Source organism: Quercus suber, unplaced genomic scaffold, assembly GCF_002906115.3.
Source record: "Quercus suber isolate HL8 unplaced genomic scaffold, Cork oak 2.0 scaffold_119, whole genome shotgun sequence".
In the NCBI taxonomy this organism is placed as follows: Eukaryota; Viridiplantae; Streptophyta; class Magnoliopsida; order Fagales; family Fagaceae; genus Quercus; species Quercus suber.
The window spans coordinates 672,322-690,922 of NW_027069584.1; the positions used below are offsets into that span (position 1 = coordinate 672,322).

The 18,601-nt window shown below is 33.2% G+C and overlaps 1 protein-coding gene across 1 annotated transcript; it reads left to right on the forward strand.

Moving 5' to 3' along the window:
* The first annotated feature begins 5,113 nt into the window (after positions 1-5,113).
* Positions 5,114-6,169, forward strand: LOC112028554 (abscisic stress-ripening protein 1). Its single transcript, XM_024061250.2, has 2 exons — positions 5,114-5,426; positions 5,857-6,169. The coding sequence occupies exons 1-2, from the start codon at positions 5,175-5,177 to the stop codon at positions 6,040-6,042; spliced, it is 438 nt and encodes a 145-aa protein (XP_023917018.1). The 5' UTR covers positions 5,114-5,174; the 3' UTR covers positions 6,043-6,169.
* Positions 6,170-18,601: the final 12,432 nt, after the last annotated feature.

Below are 18,601 nucleotides of genomic sequence, written 5' to 3' on the forward strand. Positions count from 1 at the left end.
GACACAATGAAATTCTTACAATATTTTCTTAATTTTTATCTGAGATAATTCTATCGTTTGGACGATTCTTTAGTAGTTAAAGAGAAACCGGCATACCCAAATTACGCCCTCTTTTTATATAAATTTGGACCGAAAAAATGGAATTCTAATTTTGGATATTTTTAATTAGAATATCAAGAAATATCATTCGACCTAAAATACATTTAAGTAATTTGATTAATGAAACTTTATTGTAGCTAGTTATTACAAATTTAACTTAAAAACTAATATTACTATATAGGGTAAACTAAGTATTTTGTCCCTATCCTATGCACCATATTTTAATTTAGACCATAATTTTTCAATTATGTCAATTTGGTCTCCAACCTTTCAGTATCGTATCAATTTAGTCCTTACTGTTATTTTTTTAGATGACAATTGATGATGCCTCTAATACCTAAAATAAAAAATTAGCTTTCATTAATGTGACAATACACTAAAATTTTATTTTGGCCGTTTGACATGTTACATCTAAGATATAACAACGAGGACTAAATTGACACGACACTAAAATATTTGGGATCAAATTGACACAATTGAAAGGTTGTGACCAATTAAAATATGTTATAAAGGATAGGGACTAAATTTGTAATTTACCTAATATATATTTTGAAAATTTAACCGTTAAATTGCATATTCTTTATTTTCTTAACTTGTATGTCAAATTTTGTGTCAATCAGATATTATTTACTATTTAATCCATAAATTTTTTATTCATAATTTTAAACTACAAAAATTTCAAATTTAAACATTTAATTGATGACATGGTTATTGATTTTTGATTTTCTAGAAATTTTGCAAGTATAAAGAACATAAAAAAAATAAAAAATATTGAGTAGAGTTATAGTCACTGATTACAAACTTTGTCCTTAGATAATGGAGTTATACGGTTTATTTAATATAGTTAACCTAGCTAGGTAAGGTATAATACATTTGTTATTAACTTTGTATCACATTCTGCAATACCAACTTTGTTTTCTTTGTGGGTTCTAGTTAACTCAATTGGTAAAATCTTTATTGTTAAATAAGAGATTAGGGGTTCAATTCCTCCTACTAAAAACTGATTGATATTTTGGTCTGACAATAGAGAGCTATTATCAAGAGCGGACGTCATAGGTTGAAACTATTTCCCCAAAAAAAAAAAACTTTGTATTTCTTTATTTTTTCTTTTAAATTCTTGTATAATTACATTATTGACTAGTAACTTTATATCATACTTTTTTTGTTTTTTTTTTTTTTTCTTTTTCATTTTTGTTTAAATTCCTTGAATATTTACATTATTGACCAGTGACTTTACATCATCCTTTTTTTGTTTCCTTTTTATGTTTAAAATCTTTATATTATTTCAGCGGATGGTAATTTATGACAGTAACTAATAACTACATCATGTTTGTTGTTAATCTTATATCACATTATTTTTTGCTAGTTTACTTTTGTTTTTGGTTTAAATTTTTTATATTTAAGATGTGTTAAGTTCACAATATTTTCACAATAAATTATCATAGGTGATAGTTATTGTTGGTTCTAATTTTAATCTACAACTTAAATTATTTTTTTGACCACATATTACAACCAATAACAACCTACAACTTAAAACTTATTGTGAAAATATTGTGAACATAACATTTCTCTATATAATCATTACTAGATAGTAATAATGACACAAGTGTGTTACCTTAAACGGATCTATTGTTTAACCACAAAATTTTTATGCTCTTCTTTGTGTGGGTGGTTTTACCTCTTTTTTTTCTAGTTTTCTTCGTTCATATTATTTGTTTGTGAGATCATTTTCAATTTTATAATAGTTTTCACAATCACGAAGTGCTTTTTTGAAAGGCCCTTTTGCTCAACAAATTGGTATCAAACCTCTACTAACAATGGTAACCAATTTTATGGAAGCAAAGCGGGAAAGAGTGACACCAAAGAAGACAATGAAAAAAAAAAGGCCCCAAAGATGTAGGGTTATTTTAGCATCAAGGCCCCCAAAAGTGAGCATTACCCGGTCTTGTATCCTAAAAAAAATTACAATTGTCTATAGTACATCACAAATTTGTGATGATACTTAGCACACTTGTAAACATTATCGGTCTCTCTCTCTCTCTCTCTCTCTCTCTCTCTCTCTCTCTCTCTCTCTCTCTCTCTCTCTCTCTCGGCGTGGTGGCTTTGCTACCATGGTTGATGGATTTCTAGATCGATAACGGCGAGATCAATTGTGCTATAGTACCACAAATGATACTATAGCACACTTGTAAACATAAAATACTCATTTTTATTCGGTCTGACTCACCTCTCTCTCTCTCTCTCTCTCTCTCTGTGTTGGCGTGGTGGCTTTGCTACCATGGTTGATGGATTTCTAAATCGATAACGGCAAGATCAATGGTGGTTTTTTTGTGGGTTTTTCTTGGTGGTTATTGGTGTCGGTTTCTCTCGTGGTTGTCGACATGGGTTTCTCTTGGTGGTTCTTGCGGTGGTTGCTTTTTGTGGTTTTTTTTTTTTTTTTTGGAGAAACTTTTGTTGTTATTGTTGATAGTGGGTTTGGTGGTTTTTATTAATGGGTTTTGGTGGTTGGCATGGTGGTGGCTACTGTGATTATGGTGGTGGTTGTTGGCCGGTGTTGTGGTGGGTTTGCTTGGTGGTGGCTAGGTTTTTTTCCTCGGTGCCATGGCTGGGTTTGTTTGGTGCCATGGTGGGTTGGTGGGTAACTTGGTGGTGGTGTGGGTAGTGGGTTGGGTGAGGGTTTTGTAGTGGTGTGGGCAATGGTTGTAGTGGGTTTTGTTGGTGTATGTGGTGGTGGGTTGGGTTGTGTTTGGCTTGATGGCAGTGGGTTGTGTTTGGCTTGGTGGAATAATGGCAGTGGGTTGTGCTTGGTGGCAAGATAAATTATTTTAATGAGTGGAATAATAAAATAGAATGTGGGATAATGGGTGTTTTGTAAAATGGTATGGTATAAATTATAAAGTAGATTTTGAGATGGTAAAATGAGATTTTTTTTTTAGAAATGGGATGTGAATGCTAAGTGTGTTGGGAGTAGGCCTAAACCTATAGCACCATCAGGATGTGATGACAATGATGGTTGGGGAGTGAGAGAGAAAGCAAATTTGTTTGATAGAAAAGAGGGGAAGGGTAGAAAGAAAAATCTACCAAATCAGTTACATCGATATGCCTATCAAACTTAAATATATACAATCAAGATTAGGGGTGTGCAGGCTAACCCACCAACTCATTAAAACTGACCCAATCCAATCCAACCTACTAGGTTGGGTCGGTTTTTAGAGGTTGGTGAGTTGCAATGGGTTATAAAATTTGTTTTTATAGTGGGTCAGGTTGGGTTCAGGTCATTTGATTCACAAATCTGCCTAACCTGACCCAACCCACCTATATTTAATATATATTTAAATTTAAAAATATTTTTGAAAATATATTATACAATTTTGTTATTTATTTTTTTAACCATCTTCCTAAATAAAACTCAAACCATTAGTTCTCCTCATATAGTTTGTGTTGGTTTAGTGTTATGTTTAAGATTATTTGATTATAAATTTGCTCTTATATATAGTGATGTTCTTCTAATTCTCAATTTAATATTAATAATGGTAATTAAAAAAAACTATCCAACCCGATCCACGTGGGTTGGGTTGGACCTCTATGATGGGTTGGGTTGGGTTATATTTTTTTAACCCACTATTGTGGGTTGGATTAAAAAAACCTCTCAACCCAACCCAACCTAATCCATGCACACCCCTAATCAAGACTAAAATATTTATAATTAATGGTTAAAATTTGACTAAGTATATTACTTGCACAAAAAACAGGTATCGCAGATTGACCCATTCTCAAAATAATAATAATAATAGCAATCATAATAATAGAAGAAGCATGCATTATCGTGTAAAAACATTTTAATGAATAATCTAAGGCACAATTGAGAAATATGGTGACATGTCATTTATATTTGCTTTTATAGAATACAATTATGACTTATGAGGATAAATTCATAGAAATATGGTTATATTTTTATTTAAGACAAAATTTAGCTACAAAATTAGTTGTAGTCTAAGGTTACAACCTTACTCAATAAAATAAACATTACTACATATTTTGAAAATCTAACCGTTAAATTGCATGTTCTTTACGCTCTTAATACATATGTCAAATTTTGTGTCAGTCAAATATTATTTACCATATGATCTATAAGCTTATATTTTCTACGTAATTTTAAACTACAAAACTTATAATTTAAACAGTTTATTGATGACAAAGATATTAATTTTTAATTATCTAGAAAATTTTCAAGCATGAAGGATATAAGAAGAAAAAGTAATTCAATGGTGGATTTGTCAAAATTTACCTCCAATAAAAAGATATTGAGTAAGATTGTAGCCTAAGTCTACAACCAATTTTGTTGCTAAATTTTGTCCTATTATTTATGTATTAAATGGAAGCTTATTAAGGGTTTTTTTTTTTTTTTTGGGTGGTGGAGGGAGGAGAGGCTTATTAGGCTCATGAGTACAATACCTTTTAAAAAAAATAATTTATAGATATTTAATGGTTGGAACACAAAATGGAAGTACTTTTTTCTTTCATTTAAATCCCCTATTTTTGGTGTGTGCGTACAAGATTCAAGTAGAGGTCTCATTGTCAAGAGACTTATAGTTCATTTGACAGGTCAATGTTTTCAACAGATATGTATAGGGTTATAATCTCTTCAACATGTCAATGTTTTTTTTCCTCCCCTCTCTCCTATTTCGGCAAAACCATTGCCAGAATTACCCTTTTTTTTTTTTATCTTCTCTATTTTGGCAACACTATTGCCATAATTACAATCTTTTTTTTCTCTTTCCTCCCTCCTATTTCAACACCACTGCCATAATTTTTTTGTTTAAGATTTATGCTACAATGAGCTGTAATTGAAAAACAGCTCACTGTAGCTTTGTGTCAAAAAATTTTCATTTGAAATCTTTGATGCAATGGCTTTTTTTGTATGTTGATGGTAAAATTTAGCATATACCATTTTTAGCATTCTTAATGGGAATGCTATAAATACCATGCTCTCTCTACCCAACTTCTTCACAAAACCCATTCAACTACCTCTCTTTATTTGTTTTCTCTACAATTCCAATTCCAATTCCAATTCCATGGCTGAAGAGAACCACCACCACCACCACCTTTTCCATCACAACAAGGACGAAGATAAGCCTGTTGAAACTGTTTACTCTGAGACTACTACTGGTTATGCTGCCACTGATGGCGGATATAGTGAGTCAACCACAGAAGGATATGGTGCCACCACCATCTCCACCAATGACTATAGGAAGGAAGAAAAGCACCACAAGCATCTCGAGCACCTTGGCGAGTTGGGTGCTGCTGCGACTGGTGCTTATGCCTTGGTAATTACTATCAATCGAATCTATCTATTGGTCTTTACTGTGGTTGAAACCCCACCTCCACCCCTCTCACTTTGGACCTATCTAACAATATAATAACTAGTGGATCCAAGTCCAACAATTTTAACAGACCATAACCTAGGGTTTTTTTTTTTAAGGACCATTTGGAACATGAACCTACAGCTTAGTTATCACCAATATATGGTGATAGTGGGACAGATTTTGTTTGTTTTTGTTTTTGTTTTTTTTTTTTTTATATAATTACAATATGTCAATAACTTCAAACATTTTTTCCTCTGGACCTCAAATACTTTGTGCATAGAAGGTGCCAATTTAGTTTAATAATGAATTGTAGTTAACAAGTTTAACATCTTTAATATTAAGGCTAAAGTTTTTTTTTTTCCTTATTTTTCCGGATTATGATACATGTCAGCACGAGAAGCATGAGGCAAAGAAAGATCCAGAGCATGCCCACAGGCACAAGATAGAAGAGGAGGTTGCAGCAGCGGTTGCAGTTGGATCTGGTGGATATGCCTTCCATGAGCATCATGAGAAGAAAGAGGCAAAGAAAGAAGATGAAGAGGCACATGGAAAGAAGCACCACCATCTTTTTGGTTGAAAACATGCAACACGATCGATCCATCCACGACACATCATCTAGATCTCTCTTTCAATGTGTCTTTATTATTTATTAACTACGTCTTTTTCTTTTCTGTATTCACTTTGAGCTGTGGAGTCTATACCAGTAAGCAACTGTCCTAAATAATACTCGTGGACGAGAGTGAGTTTGTGAATGCTTACTTGGTTGGTACATGTCCTTGATCATTGTGTTTGTGTGTCATTCGGTTCTTAGTGTGCAATAATAAATGGCTACCATTGGCGAATTAGGCTGTACTCTTGGTGTTTTTACGAGTAAGCAACTGCCCTAAATAATATTCGTGGGCGAGAGTGAGTTCGTGAATGCTTACTTGGTTGGTACATGTCCTTAATATTAAGGCTAAAGTTTTTTTTTTTTTTTTTCCTTATTTTTCCGGATTATGATACATGTCAGCACGAGAAGCATGAGGCAAAGAAAGATCCAGAGCATGCCCACAGGCACAAGATAGAAGAGGAGGTTGAAGCAGCGGTTGCAGTTGGATCTGGTGGATATTGTGTTTGTGGGTCATCCGGTTTCTTAGTGTGCAATAATAAATGGCTACAATTAGGCCAATTAGGGTGTACTCTAAGTTCTCAAATGGAACAAGGCTCTCAAATTTTAACTGATAAGAATATTTTTATATTTATAAGAGTATTAATTAGCCCCTAATATTAGTATATATACTAGTCTTATGACATGGCTTGACGAAGACTCATAGGTAAGATAAAGTTTCTTAAAAATAATTAAAACTAAATTATTAAATAAATAGTAATAGTTAATTCTAAAATAAGTAATAATTTTAATAATAAAATTTTAGTTGGATTAGAATTTAAATTTTAAAATTTAGATGCTAATGTTTTAACTAAATTAAATTATCATTAAATCTTATCCCTTAGTCAAGTGTCTTGTAACTTAATATCCTAATTAAATATTAATTTACTAAGATGCAACTTGTGAAGGGGAATATTCATGAAATTCCCAAATTTGTGAGATGCAAAAATAAAGAAAAAACAATCATACAAGACAATATTTACGTGGTTCGGTAATTTGTCTACATCCATGGAATTGCAAGAATTTCAAATACAAGATGCGGCAGTACAATTTTCTTTCTAAAAAACAACATGAAACTCTAATCTCCAAAAATAACAGTTTTTCTATCATGCAAATAGGATTCACAATAGGCTACAAAACAGACAAAAAACTTTTCCTAAGGCCACTGCCCTCGGACCCCCAAGGAGACTTGTCCATGAGCGGTACAACTTGGGCCTAGCCTCCACTCCATGAATTAAGCTTTAAAAAATCTCCCATTAAAAACTATAACAATATTATTTCAAGTTGGGTTATAATATGAATAAATATAACTAGACTCCATAAAGCCCAACAATTTGGGAAAAAAAAAACAAAAACATGGGTTGTGTGAGATATTTAATTTTAGGAAATTTTGATAATAGACTTTTAGTTTGAATAGAATTCCTTAGTCAAAAGCCTTGTAGCTTAATATCCTAATAAAATATTAATTTAATAAGATGCAACTTGAGAAAAAACAAAAACATCGGTTGTGTGGGATTTAAGCTTAGAAAATGTTGATAATAGACTTTTAAGTTAAATAGAATTTAAATTTTTTGAAATTTAAATGACAAATTTTTATTTAAATTAAATCGTTATTAAATATTATCCCTTAATTTGAGAAAATATATCCTAAAAAATAATATAAAATTAATTTACTAATTAGTAAGGGTAGTCATTTAGTGTAACACAAATTCAAAGCTTAAATTTTATTATATAATATACACACATTTTTGTGAAAATATTGTAAATGTAGCATTTTTTGTAATTATTTATAAAATAAAATAATAAAAAAAAACAATTTTAAGGTAGGAAATTAGCAAAGTGCATGTGGACCACTTTCCACTCATTTCTTCTTCTTTTTCTTTTTTCTTTTTTTTTTTAATTTTGTAGCTTTACATGTATACTAGTTGTTAACATTTTTTTTTTTTTTTATTTTTTTTTTTTTGAAAACTATATAAAAGCTTTCAATTTAAACATCGCCTTAATAATAATATTTTCATATGATATCAATTATTCTTCTTGACGTTATCTAAGCAATTCGTCTCTAATTATTATTTATTTTCATTTTATTAATTTTTTTTAACCCAAATGAACTTTATAAATAGAGGTCTCCTATCAAACAAGTTAGGGTTCTTATGTAAAATTGTAGATATGTATAATGTAGGTGTGATTGTAAAGCACTTTGAAATTAGGTTTTAGCACAGATGTCTCTAATTTCGTGAAATAGTTCATACTCTCTTTATGAGATTTGATTTATCCTGCGTTTTTTTCTTCTTCTATTTTTTGTTTTTCCCTCATCAAAACTCAAAAGGCAGTGACAGTGCAATTCTTAAGTACCTAGAAACGTGTAGCCCGACTCCAACATCTCTGGCTCATCATTACTGTGTGTTAACAAGTCCTTTAAGTTTATGCATTCAGTTATAGCTTTGTTTTAATGTTGGTCGCAAGGATCATATTGTTAGGTTTAGTGTTTTGTATGGACTTGTTATTTTTATTGTAACAAATTATATCGTTAATGGGCTTACTTATGTGAATTTGACCTTACAAAAGAGGTTTATTTTTCTTGATGTTCTGAAGTTCTATGTATATGGTTAATAGGCTTAATTAGTTTATTAATTACGTGAATCTAACCTTACAAGAGAGGTTTATTTTTCATGGTGTTCTGAAGTTTTATGTATTTGTTTTAACTATTTATCAAGAAAGCTTCTAGAATTTACTCTGAGAGAAAAACTATATTCTGTTATTGATCAAAATCAAGAAGTAAATTACATTAAGGCTCTGCCTTATATACACAGTTATAGAGCAAGAGGGAAATAAACTAATCTAACTGATTTTAACAAACTAATTCAGTCCTAATATGACAATTGTACAGCATTTACACATTCTCACGTGCTAACTACTCACGTGTCAAACACTTAAATGAAACGTTGCCGTTTTCCTTTAATTTTCCTTTCTTCCTTTGCTTGTAAACTCTGTCGTTTTGATCCTCACTGCATTTGTGCTCTTCTTCTTTCTTTTGTTCCGTATTGCTTACAACTTTCTCAGTTACATTCTCAACACTCCCCCTTAAGTCATGATTTACAAAATCATTGACTTGATCAGACGAGTTCTTCGGACTTGGTGAGTAGATATCTATTAAACCCAAACAATTGACCAATCTGCTAAAAGCTTAAAGTCCCAAAGCTTTGGTAAAAATGTCTGCTATTTGAAATTGGCTTGAAACATAAAAGGTTTAATCACACCCTTTGTTATTTTGTCCCTGACCAAATGGCAGTCAACTTCTATGTGTTTCGTTCTCTTGTGAAACACATGATTGGCTGCAATATGCAATGCAGCCTGGTTGTCACAAAAAAGCTGAGCACTTCTTGGATGATCTACCCTCAAGTCCCTTAATATTTGAAGAACCCACATAATTTCACAGGTTGCAGTAGCCATTGCCTTGTATTCTACCTCTGTTGAAGATTTGGAGACTGTGCTCTGCTTCTTAGACCTCCAGGAAATTAAACAATTCCCTAAAAACACACTATAGCCTGTTATGGGATCTTCTGGTATCAGGACAGCTTGCCCAATCTGCATCATAGTAGGCTTTAACTTGCATACTTGAGCTGCTAGAGAAGAACAAACCTCTACCTGGTGTACCCTTCAAATACTGCAGTACCCTATTGACTGCTAGCATATGAGGCTCTCTTGGTGCAATAAGAAACTGACTTAACCTATGCACTGCATAGGTGATGTCAGGTCTGGTCAAGGTAAGATATAACAATCTTCCAATCAAGTCTGGTTTAGAACCCAAGAAGCTAGTGTCTTGCAAAATCTCCAAGCAATACTTCCTTTGATTTAGACTTATACCCCTGTCACTTCTAGCAACCTCAAGACCCAAAAAATACTTCAAAGAACCCAAATCTTTTAAGCCAAACTTAGTATCAAGCAGATGCTTCAATTCAGTAATACAACTAGGGTCATTGCCAGTGAGCAAGATATCATCAACATACACTAATAAAATGGTAAATGAAGATCCTTTAGTGTAGGTAAACAAGGAGTAGTCTGCCTTAGATTGAACAAAGCCAAAATTTAGCAATGTATAAGAGAACTTGGCAAACCATTACCGTGACGCCTGTTTTAGACCATAAAGACTCTTGTTGAGCTTACACACCAAAGGACCACAACCAGAATTGGAAACACACTCCCCCTTATTGTGAAAACCTGGTGGAAGACTCATATAAACTTCCTTAACCAAGTCACCATGGAGGAAGGCATTATTCACATCTATTTGATGAAGGAACCACCCTTTCACAGTAGCCAAAGACAAGACCATTCGGACAGAAACTGACTTAGCAACAGGAGAAAAAGTGTCAGTGTAATCAAGTCCTTCCCTCTGTGTATAACCCTTAGCAACCAAGCGAGCTTTATGCCTCTCAATGGAGCCATCAGACTTATACTTAGTCCTATAGACCCATTTACAGCCAATAGGGACCTTACTAGAAGGAAGAGTGGTCAAAGTCCAAGTGTTTGTGAGTTCTAGAGCTGCAATTTCTTTATCCATAGCCTCTCTCCAATCAGAAGATTGGACAGCCTCATGAAAGGAAATAGGATCTGGTGAGGTGGAGTCAACTGCCATGACAAATTGCCTATAGTTCTTACTAAGATTGGAATAAGTAAGACAAGCAAAAATGTCATAAGGTTGACCAGAAAGAGGTTTGGAACTAACTGACTTGCAAGAATAGCTTTGTAGGTAGGATGAGGGGTGACGTGGTCTGGTGGATTTTCTGATGGGTAATGGAGAAGTAGGCCTAGGTACAACACAGGAAGAAGATCATGCTCAGGATTAACAATGGGAATAAAATGTGCTAAAGGAGAATCTGAAGGAGATTCAAGATTAGTAGCTGTTTCTGCAGAAACAATTTCTGTAGGATCAGGAATTTAAGTATCATTATTAAAAGAAAAGGAAGAATCTAAAATGGAAGAGTCAGGAACATAATGGGGAAAAACAAAAGAATCATAACTAGTATCAAGAGAGGAGTGATCTGTAAACTTGGATGTGGAAGAAATGGAAGCAAAAGGAAAAATAGTCTCATAGAAAACGACATCTCTGAAGACAAAAGTAGTGTTAGACTCCAAATCCAAAACCTTGTACGCTTTAATACCACTTGGATATCGTAGGAAAACACATTTTTTAGCTCTTGGTGCAAACTTGTGTCTGTTTTGACAAAGAGTAAAAGTGAAACATAGGCAACCAAAAGTCCTAATATGTCCATATGAAGGAGAAACTTGAAAAAGCATTTCATAAGGGGTTTTATTGTGCAAATGTGTTGAAGGTATCCTATTGATAAGATAGACTGTAGTGAGAATGCAGTCACCCCACATTTTTAAAGGTAAGGAAGAATGAAACCTTAAGGCTCTTGCAACATTTAAAATGTGTTGATGCTTCCTCTCAACAATGGCATTTTGTTGAGGAGTTTGAACACAAGATAAGTGATGCAAGATGCCTTTTGATTTGAAAAAATCCTTCATAATGAACTCTATCCCATTATCACTTCTAAGACACTTAATTTTTGCATCAAGTTGAGTTTCAACCATTATAGAAAACTGTTGAATAAGAGCTTGTGTCTCAGACTTAGATTTAAGTAAGTGAACCCAAGTACATCTAGAATAGTCATCCACAATGGTAAGAAAGTATTTGTAACCTTCTGTGGTGGGAACTGAAAAGGGTCCCCAAAGATCACAATGCACAAGATCAAACACACATTTAGAGACATGAGTACTAATAGGAAAAGACAATCTTTTCTGTTTAGAGAAATGACAAATGTCACAGCAAGGTATTTTATTAACTTGCAATCCAAATACAAGATTATGTAGTAATGATAGTTTGGCATAAGAATGATGCCCTAAACGAAAATGCCACAAATCAGCATTAACAGTCTTATTATTGACAAAATTAAAATGAACAGAAGGTAAAGAAGCAGGTATTTGTGAGGAAGCAGCAAGCACAGAGGATGATGGAAGTCTGAGTTGTAGCAGATAAAGGCCATTTGTTGCTTTACCCAGTCCAATCATGTTCCAATTGGCTAGGTCCTGGATAAAGCAAAAACAACCAAGGAACACAAGACAACAAAAGAGTGTTTTAGTGAGTTGACTGACAGATATGAGATTAAAAGTAAAAGATGGAATACATAAAACTCCATAAAGGGTAAGATGATCTGAAATATTAACTGTGATTATGTGAGTAACTAAAGCCTTTTCTCCATTTGGCAAATAGACAAAGGTGTTGATGGTGGATGTAATAGTGGATAAGCAAGACACTGAGTGTACCATGTGGTCTGTGGCACCAGTGTCAATGATCCAGGTATTGGATTTGTATGCTTGTCTATCAACTATACGAGCAGAAAAAATGGAATGAGAAGGATTAGGAGGTAACCAAAGAGGATTACCTAAGAAATTTGTAAAATAAGGCATGGATGAGCTGGTACCAGCAGTAGCAACAGTATTGGACAATGGCGAAAGAAATGAAGTAGCCTGGTGTGAAGCCTAAGATGAGTTAGCTTCCTTGAAGGACTGAGAAGCAAGGAAAGAGAGTAGTTGTTCACACTGACTCTAGGTGATAGGACATGTAGGTGTATTGACTAGAGGCTGTGCTTGAAACTGTGCTTCTGGATGCTGTGGTGAGCAATGCATCAAATCAGGTTGATTAGGAAAACCTTGCATAAGCTGAGAAGGAAAATTCCCAAAACCACCATTGCTCCCAAAAACACCATTGCTAAAGACCTGATTAGCAGATGCCTTCCCTTTGTGCTTATAGCCTGGAGGATATCCATGTAATTTGTAGCATTTATCAACTACATGACCCACAAGTCCACAATAAGTACAAACGGGCCTTTCTTTCCTTGGATTACCATTCTTTCCACCTTGGTTTCCATGATTCATACCCTAATTCCACCCTTGATGCCCTTGATTCCCTTGAAAGCCTTTAGGATTAGCATTATTGACATACAGAGCTGTTGGCTCAATAACCAAATCAGCTTGACCAACTTGCCTAGGTTTTTCTTCTTGCAAGATCAAAGAATAGACTTTATTCAAAACAGGTAATGGCTCAGTGATCAAAATTTGACTTGTGACATTTGAATAATTGTCATTGAGTCCCATAAGAAATCAAAAAACTTGATCCTTTTGCTAAGCATTCAATTGATTTCTTTGAGAACCACAGGTACAAGCACAAGTACAAGTAGTAAAAGATTGAAAATGCACAAGTTCATCCCATAGAATCTTAAATCTGGTGAAATAGGAACCTTGTGAAAGCTTCGAAATTTCTTTCTGAATCTCAAAGAATCTTGGAACATTTGGCTGTGAAAACCTATCACGCATATCAATCCATAAATCCCTTGCAGTGTGGATGTACATGACACTGGTAGCAAGATCCTTGCTCAAAGAGTTCACCATCCATGAAAAAATTGTGGTGTTTGCTCTGTGCCACACATTGTACAAAGGATGAGAAAGATCAGGTGTAGGAATCGAACCATCAAGAAAGCCAAATTTGTTCCTACCATTCAAAGATAGAAACACTGCCCTTGACCAACTGAGATAATTTTCTGGACCAATCAATGGTTGGGAAACCAGAATAACATCTGAGGGTGGAATGAAATAAGGGCTCGAAGGGTTTGTATTTGCATCATCCATTGAAGGTGCTTGATTGGACAATCTGTGATTTGTTGTGTTGGAAGTATTGGTGGGAAGAGCTTCAGAATCTGAAGCAGTGTTGGAAGCGAAAGCCATTGATGAGCTATTCAAGCTCTGATACCATATCAAGAAAGCTTCTAGAATTTACTCTGAGAGAAAAACTATATTCTGTTATTGATCAGAATCAAGAAGTAAGGAAATTACATTAAGGCTCTGCCTTATATACACAGTTACAAAGCAAGAGGGAAATAAACTAATATAACTGATTTTAACAAACTAATTCAGTCCTAATATGACAGTTGTATAGCATTTACACATTCTCACATGCTAACTACTCAAGTGTCAAACACTTAAATGAAACGTTACCATTTTCCTTTAATTTTCCTTTCTTCCTTTGCTTGTAAACTCTATCGTTTTGATCCTCACTGCATTTGGCTCTTTTTCTTTCTTTTGTTCCGTATTGCTTACAACTTTCTCAGTTACATTCTCAACACTATTATATGAACAGGAAAGATGTTCATTATATTACCTGAAAGAGGTCTTGAAAAAGTGTCTTCAACTCCTCGCTACAAGAAAGAAAAATATGAAGATGTTGATCTAGTTGAAAATTAGGTTAGCCCTCTTTCCAAATATTAAAAAAAAAATTTCATGTTTATCTGTTTTGTTGCTTCTTATGAGGTTTTAGATTGTTTCTAATTTCATTTTTATTCTTATGTTTGAATCAGATTATGAAGATTTAGTTTGAATTTTTATTATGGATATTTCATGACTCTTGGTACTCTTATTGAGCACACTATTAACAAATTTTGTAAGAAAGATTTCAATTTTTTTTTTTCATTTGTGTATTATATATTTTTTGTAGCAAAGATTTGATTCACAGTTGGGCATTATTTTTTGTGGAAATGTAGTGTGCGTTTGGATACCGCTTATTTTGCTAAAAACTGAAAACAATAAAAATAATAATTTTCGGTTACTATTCACACAAAAAAAAAATTGTTCATATGCCTTAATTCATTGTTCATGTCCCATGAACAATGCAAAAAGTGCTGGTCTAAAAAAAAAAAAAAAGCGCAAACTCCTTGGATGCAGACGCCAATCCAAACGGAGCCGTAATGCTCTCTTTGCCTGCAAGAGTTTTGTTGCTCTTCTATTACTTGAATGTTATTTTCTTATAATTTAGGAATCCTTCTAAGAAGAGTATGTGTGTGTATATATATATATACACACACACACACACACAAAAGTGTCGTTGCTGTTGAGGATCCAATTCATATTCTCTGATTCTTTGATCGGTGATTTGCAATTGAGGTACACTGTTAACAAATCTTTTGTGTAGAAGATTTCAATTTTTTTTTTTTTTTTTTTTTTTTTGCATATAATTATGTTTTATTAGCAAAGATATGATTTTTTTAGTTGGGTATAATATTTTTGTGGAAATATAATGCTCTTGTTTCCTTCAAGATTTTTTAATGCTCTTTTATTGGTTGAGTGTTTTTTTTTTTTTTTTTAAATCAAGCAAGACTCTTATGTTGAGCAGAGAAATATGTAAATACAAAAATGTTATTACCGTTGAGGATCAATCACCAGTTAAAAGTAAATTATACCCAACTTTTGATTGATGCTTAGTTTGTCAATGTAGTCTCAATTAAGACTTCTCAACATTCATGGACTTATAAGTAATACAAATGAATTCTTACTCAAATGGTACTACCTCCTTGCAGAAGGATAGATAGTAAGTAAACCTTGTATTCAAAACTAAGTGAATCCATATATATTTACTAATTATATGGATAGACTCATTAAGTTGATATTCTAATATGTACTGAAAGTTATGCCATTTGGCCCTAGGAAAAATGTTTTTGACATTGGTTGTACGGTAGGAGATCTGATTGCTCATGCTGTTGAAGGTGATGCTAAAGATATATATGTTATATGTTTGGGAGAATTATGCTAGAAATATTATGTTAATCATCATTTTAAACATTACATAATATATAACAGCTAAAGATGTTGGACTTATTTTGGGCTCTTCCACATTATGCCACATATACTTTGGTAGCTTCACAATTTTTCATATAACTTTTATTTTTTTAAGGACAAAGTTTAGCAACAAAATTAGTTGTAACTTTTGGCTACAATCTTACTCAATAAAATAAATATTACTACATATTTTGAAAATCTAATCATTGAATTGTATGTTCTATATGTTCTTAATATGCAAGTCAAATTATATATCAGTCAAATATTATTTACTAGATAATCTATAAGCTTATATTTTATGCATAAATGTAAACGACAAAAACTTGCAATTTGAACAATTTATTGATGACATAGCTATTGATATTTAATTTTCTAGAAATTTTGCAAGTATGAAGAATATAAGAAGGAGATGTCATCCAATGGTGGATTTGTCAAAATTCACCTTCAATAAAAAGGTATTGAGCGAGGTTGATTTTGTAACTAAATTTTGTCATTTTTTTAATTCTTTATTTATTTGGCAAAAAATAATCAAATATCAACTATTCCTTTTAATACAAAATAATTAACTTGTATTTATATTCCCATTAAGAATTGTTTTTCTTGGAGTGGCATGCAAGTCTATAACTTGCTTCCAAAGCGTGATTGTATGCAATGCAAATTCCTTCACAGTATAAAATGTGTAGCCGACTTACTCTCCTAAATAAATCTATGCATGTTGCAGCAAACTCTTCTTTTGTTTCTACAAACTCTTCATCCTCAAGCTACATGAATTTCTCTTCATAGCTTTTCTTTCTTTTGTTTTTATCATGTGTGTATTATAATATAGTTTTTTGTTGTGTTTGGCCAATGTTTGCGTCTCTCTCTCTCTCTCCACACACACACACATATATAATTTAGTAACTATCAATATTGTTCATTGGCCATTATTATACACCTATTTTTATGATAATTTCAATTTTTGGTGCTCTGGATTTTTAGATATAGAGGGTTTGGATTATACTAAATTACAATTTGTTTCAAAATTGTCTTATTTATGTTGCACGCATGCGCGCACACACACACACACATAAATATATATATATGATAATTTGATAGGAATATTGTTTTACTGTTGTATGTTTTGATTCTAAACATATGTGTTTTGAAATGATGTTTATGGATATATTACAAATTTAATAGGCTTTAGTTTTGCTACTATTTGGTCTGAATGGAAAAAATGAATGTTAGGGTTCAATAGTGATAGCCTGACATTGTGCAATACTTGCTAATGAAAATAGGAAATCTATGGGTTAAGGGTTATGACTTATGGATTTTAAGAGCATTACTATTGGGGGTGGCATGAAAGTTGTATTTTACCATATAAAAATTTGCTTTATCTATTATATCAACTCATTTTACAATACACCCTACATCTCAGTTTTTATTTTTACATTAACTAATTAAAATAATATAACTACATAATAAATTATTATTAAATAAAAAATATGTTTCTCATCTCTTTCCTCTGCTACCAACCAAGACCACCACTATTCACTCAACAAACCATAGACCACCACTATTCACCAAACAAACCACCACAAACCACCATATTCAACCAGTAAACCCAAAAACAATTCATACCAAATACCAACACCTCCATCTACGAGTATTGTAACAGTAAACAGCCATTAAACAATAAATTTAGGGATATGAAAATTTTATACATATTAAATTTCTATTTTGTAGATTTTATTTTAAAGTTAGATCAAGAGCTACACTTTTCAATTTTTAATTTTTTTTCTTTTAAGTGGTACATTGGGGGAATAGATTCAATTCCAAATGCTTTAAAAGCATTCATATCGATTAGCTAATTCCAAATGCTTTAAAAGCATTCATATCGATTAGCTATTTTAATATTTCAACAAATATATAGCTAAAGACTTTTAAAAAATAATAATAATAATAATAAAAAATAAAAAAAAACCCACGCACATGCCACTTATGGTGACACACTTTCCTCGCTAAAAGCATTCGCACCCCGGATTGTAAATGCCATATGTAAGGTTTATTTAGCATTTTTCCCTCAAAAACCTCCCACATCCGGAATTGCAAATACTCAGAATTGTAAATTTTTTTACTATCTTGCTACAATGCCATTCTACATGTAGAATGGCACTATAGACTATTGGATATTTATTTTAATTTGATTTATTTTTTCTCTCTCCTCTTAGACTTCTCAACTCTCTCTCTTTCCTCACATTTCATCTCCCTCTCTCTCTTTGTGAATTGCTCTTAACTCTCACTCTCTCTCTTTGTGCTGGTGGTTGGGCTTCCACGCCAGTGGATCGACAGGTTCTGTGATTTTTTTTTTGGGCTATGATCGGTGCTTAAAGGAAGAGGTGGGTATGGCTGAAGTGGGTTGTAGGTCGTGGTTCTCTCAAGCCCGATGTTGCTGGGTTTTGTTGGTCGTTGGAGATCACTAGTGTTTGGGTTCGGTGTTGCTGGGTTTCTAGGTTGCTCAAATTGGTGATGGGTTTGGTGGAGATTGGCGTGGGTCACGGCATGTGTAGTGACCCAAAAGGAATGCTTATAAGGAATGCCCTCCCTTGTTGTGTATGAGGCCTTTTCCCCAGCACAACTTGGGGAAGAACAAAACCTTGAGGGACTAAGAGAGCGTTCGGGTCACCCAAAGAGGACAATATCATGCACATAGGGGTGGGGTGTGACAGATGGTATCAAAGCCATGTCCTAGCCGAAAGTGTGGGCCCCACAAACGAGGACGAGTGTGCCCGTAAGGGAGATGGATTGTAGTGACCCAAAAGGGGGTCTTGCATTTCATGAA

What these genes read in the sequence shown, in the direction of transcription:
- LOC112028554 (XM_024061250.2), top strand. Translation starts at nt 5,175, where the DNA reads ATGGCTGAAGAGAACCACCACCACCACCACCTTTTCCATCACAACAAG. An exon ending in CGACTGGTGCTTATGCCTTG is followed by an intron (nt 5,427 to 5,856) that starts GTAATTACTATC and finishes GATACATGTCAG; the next exon opens with CACGAGAAGCATGAGGCAAA.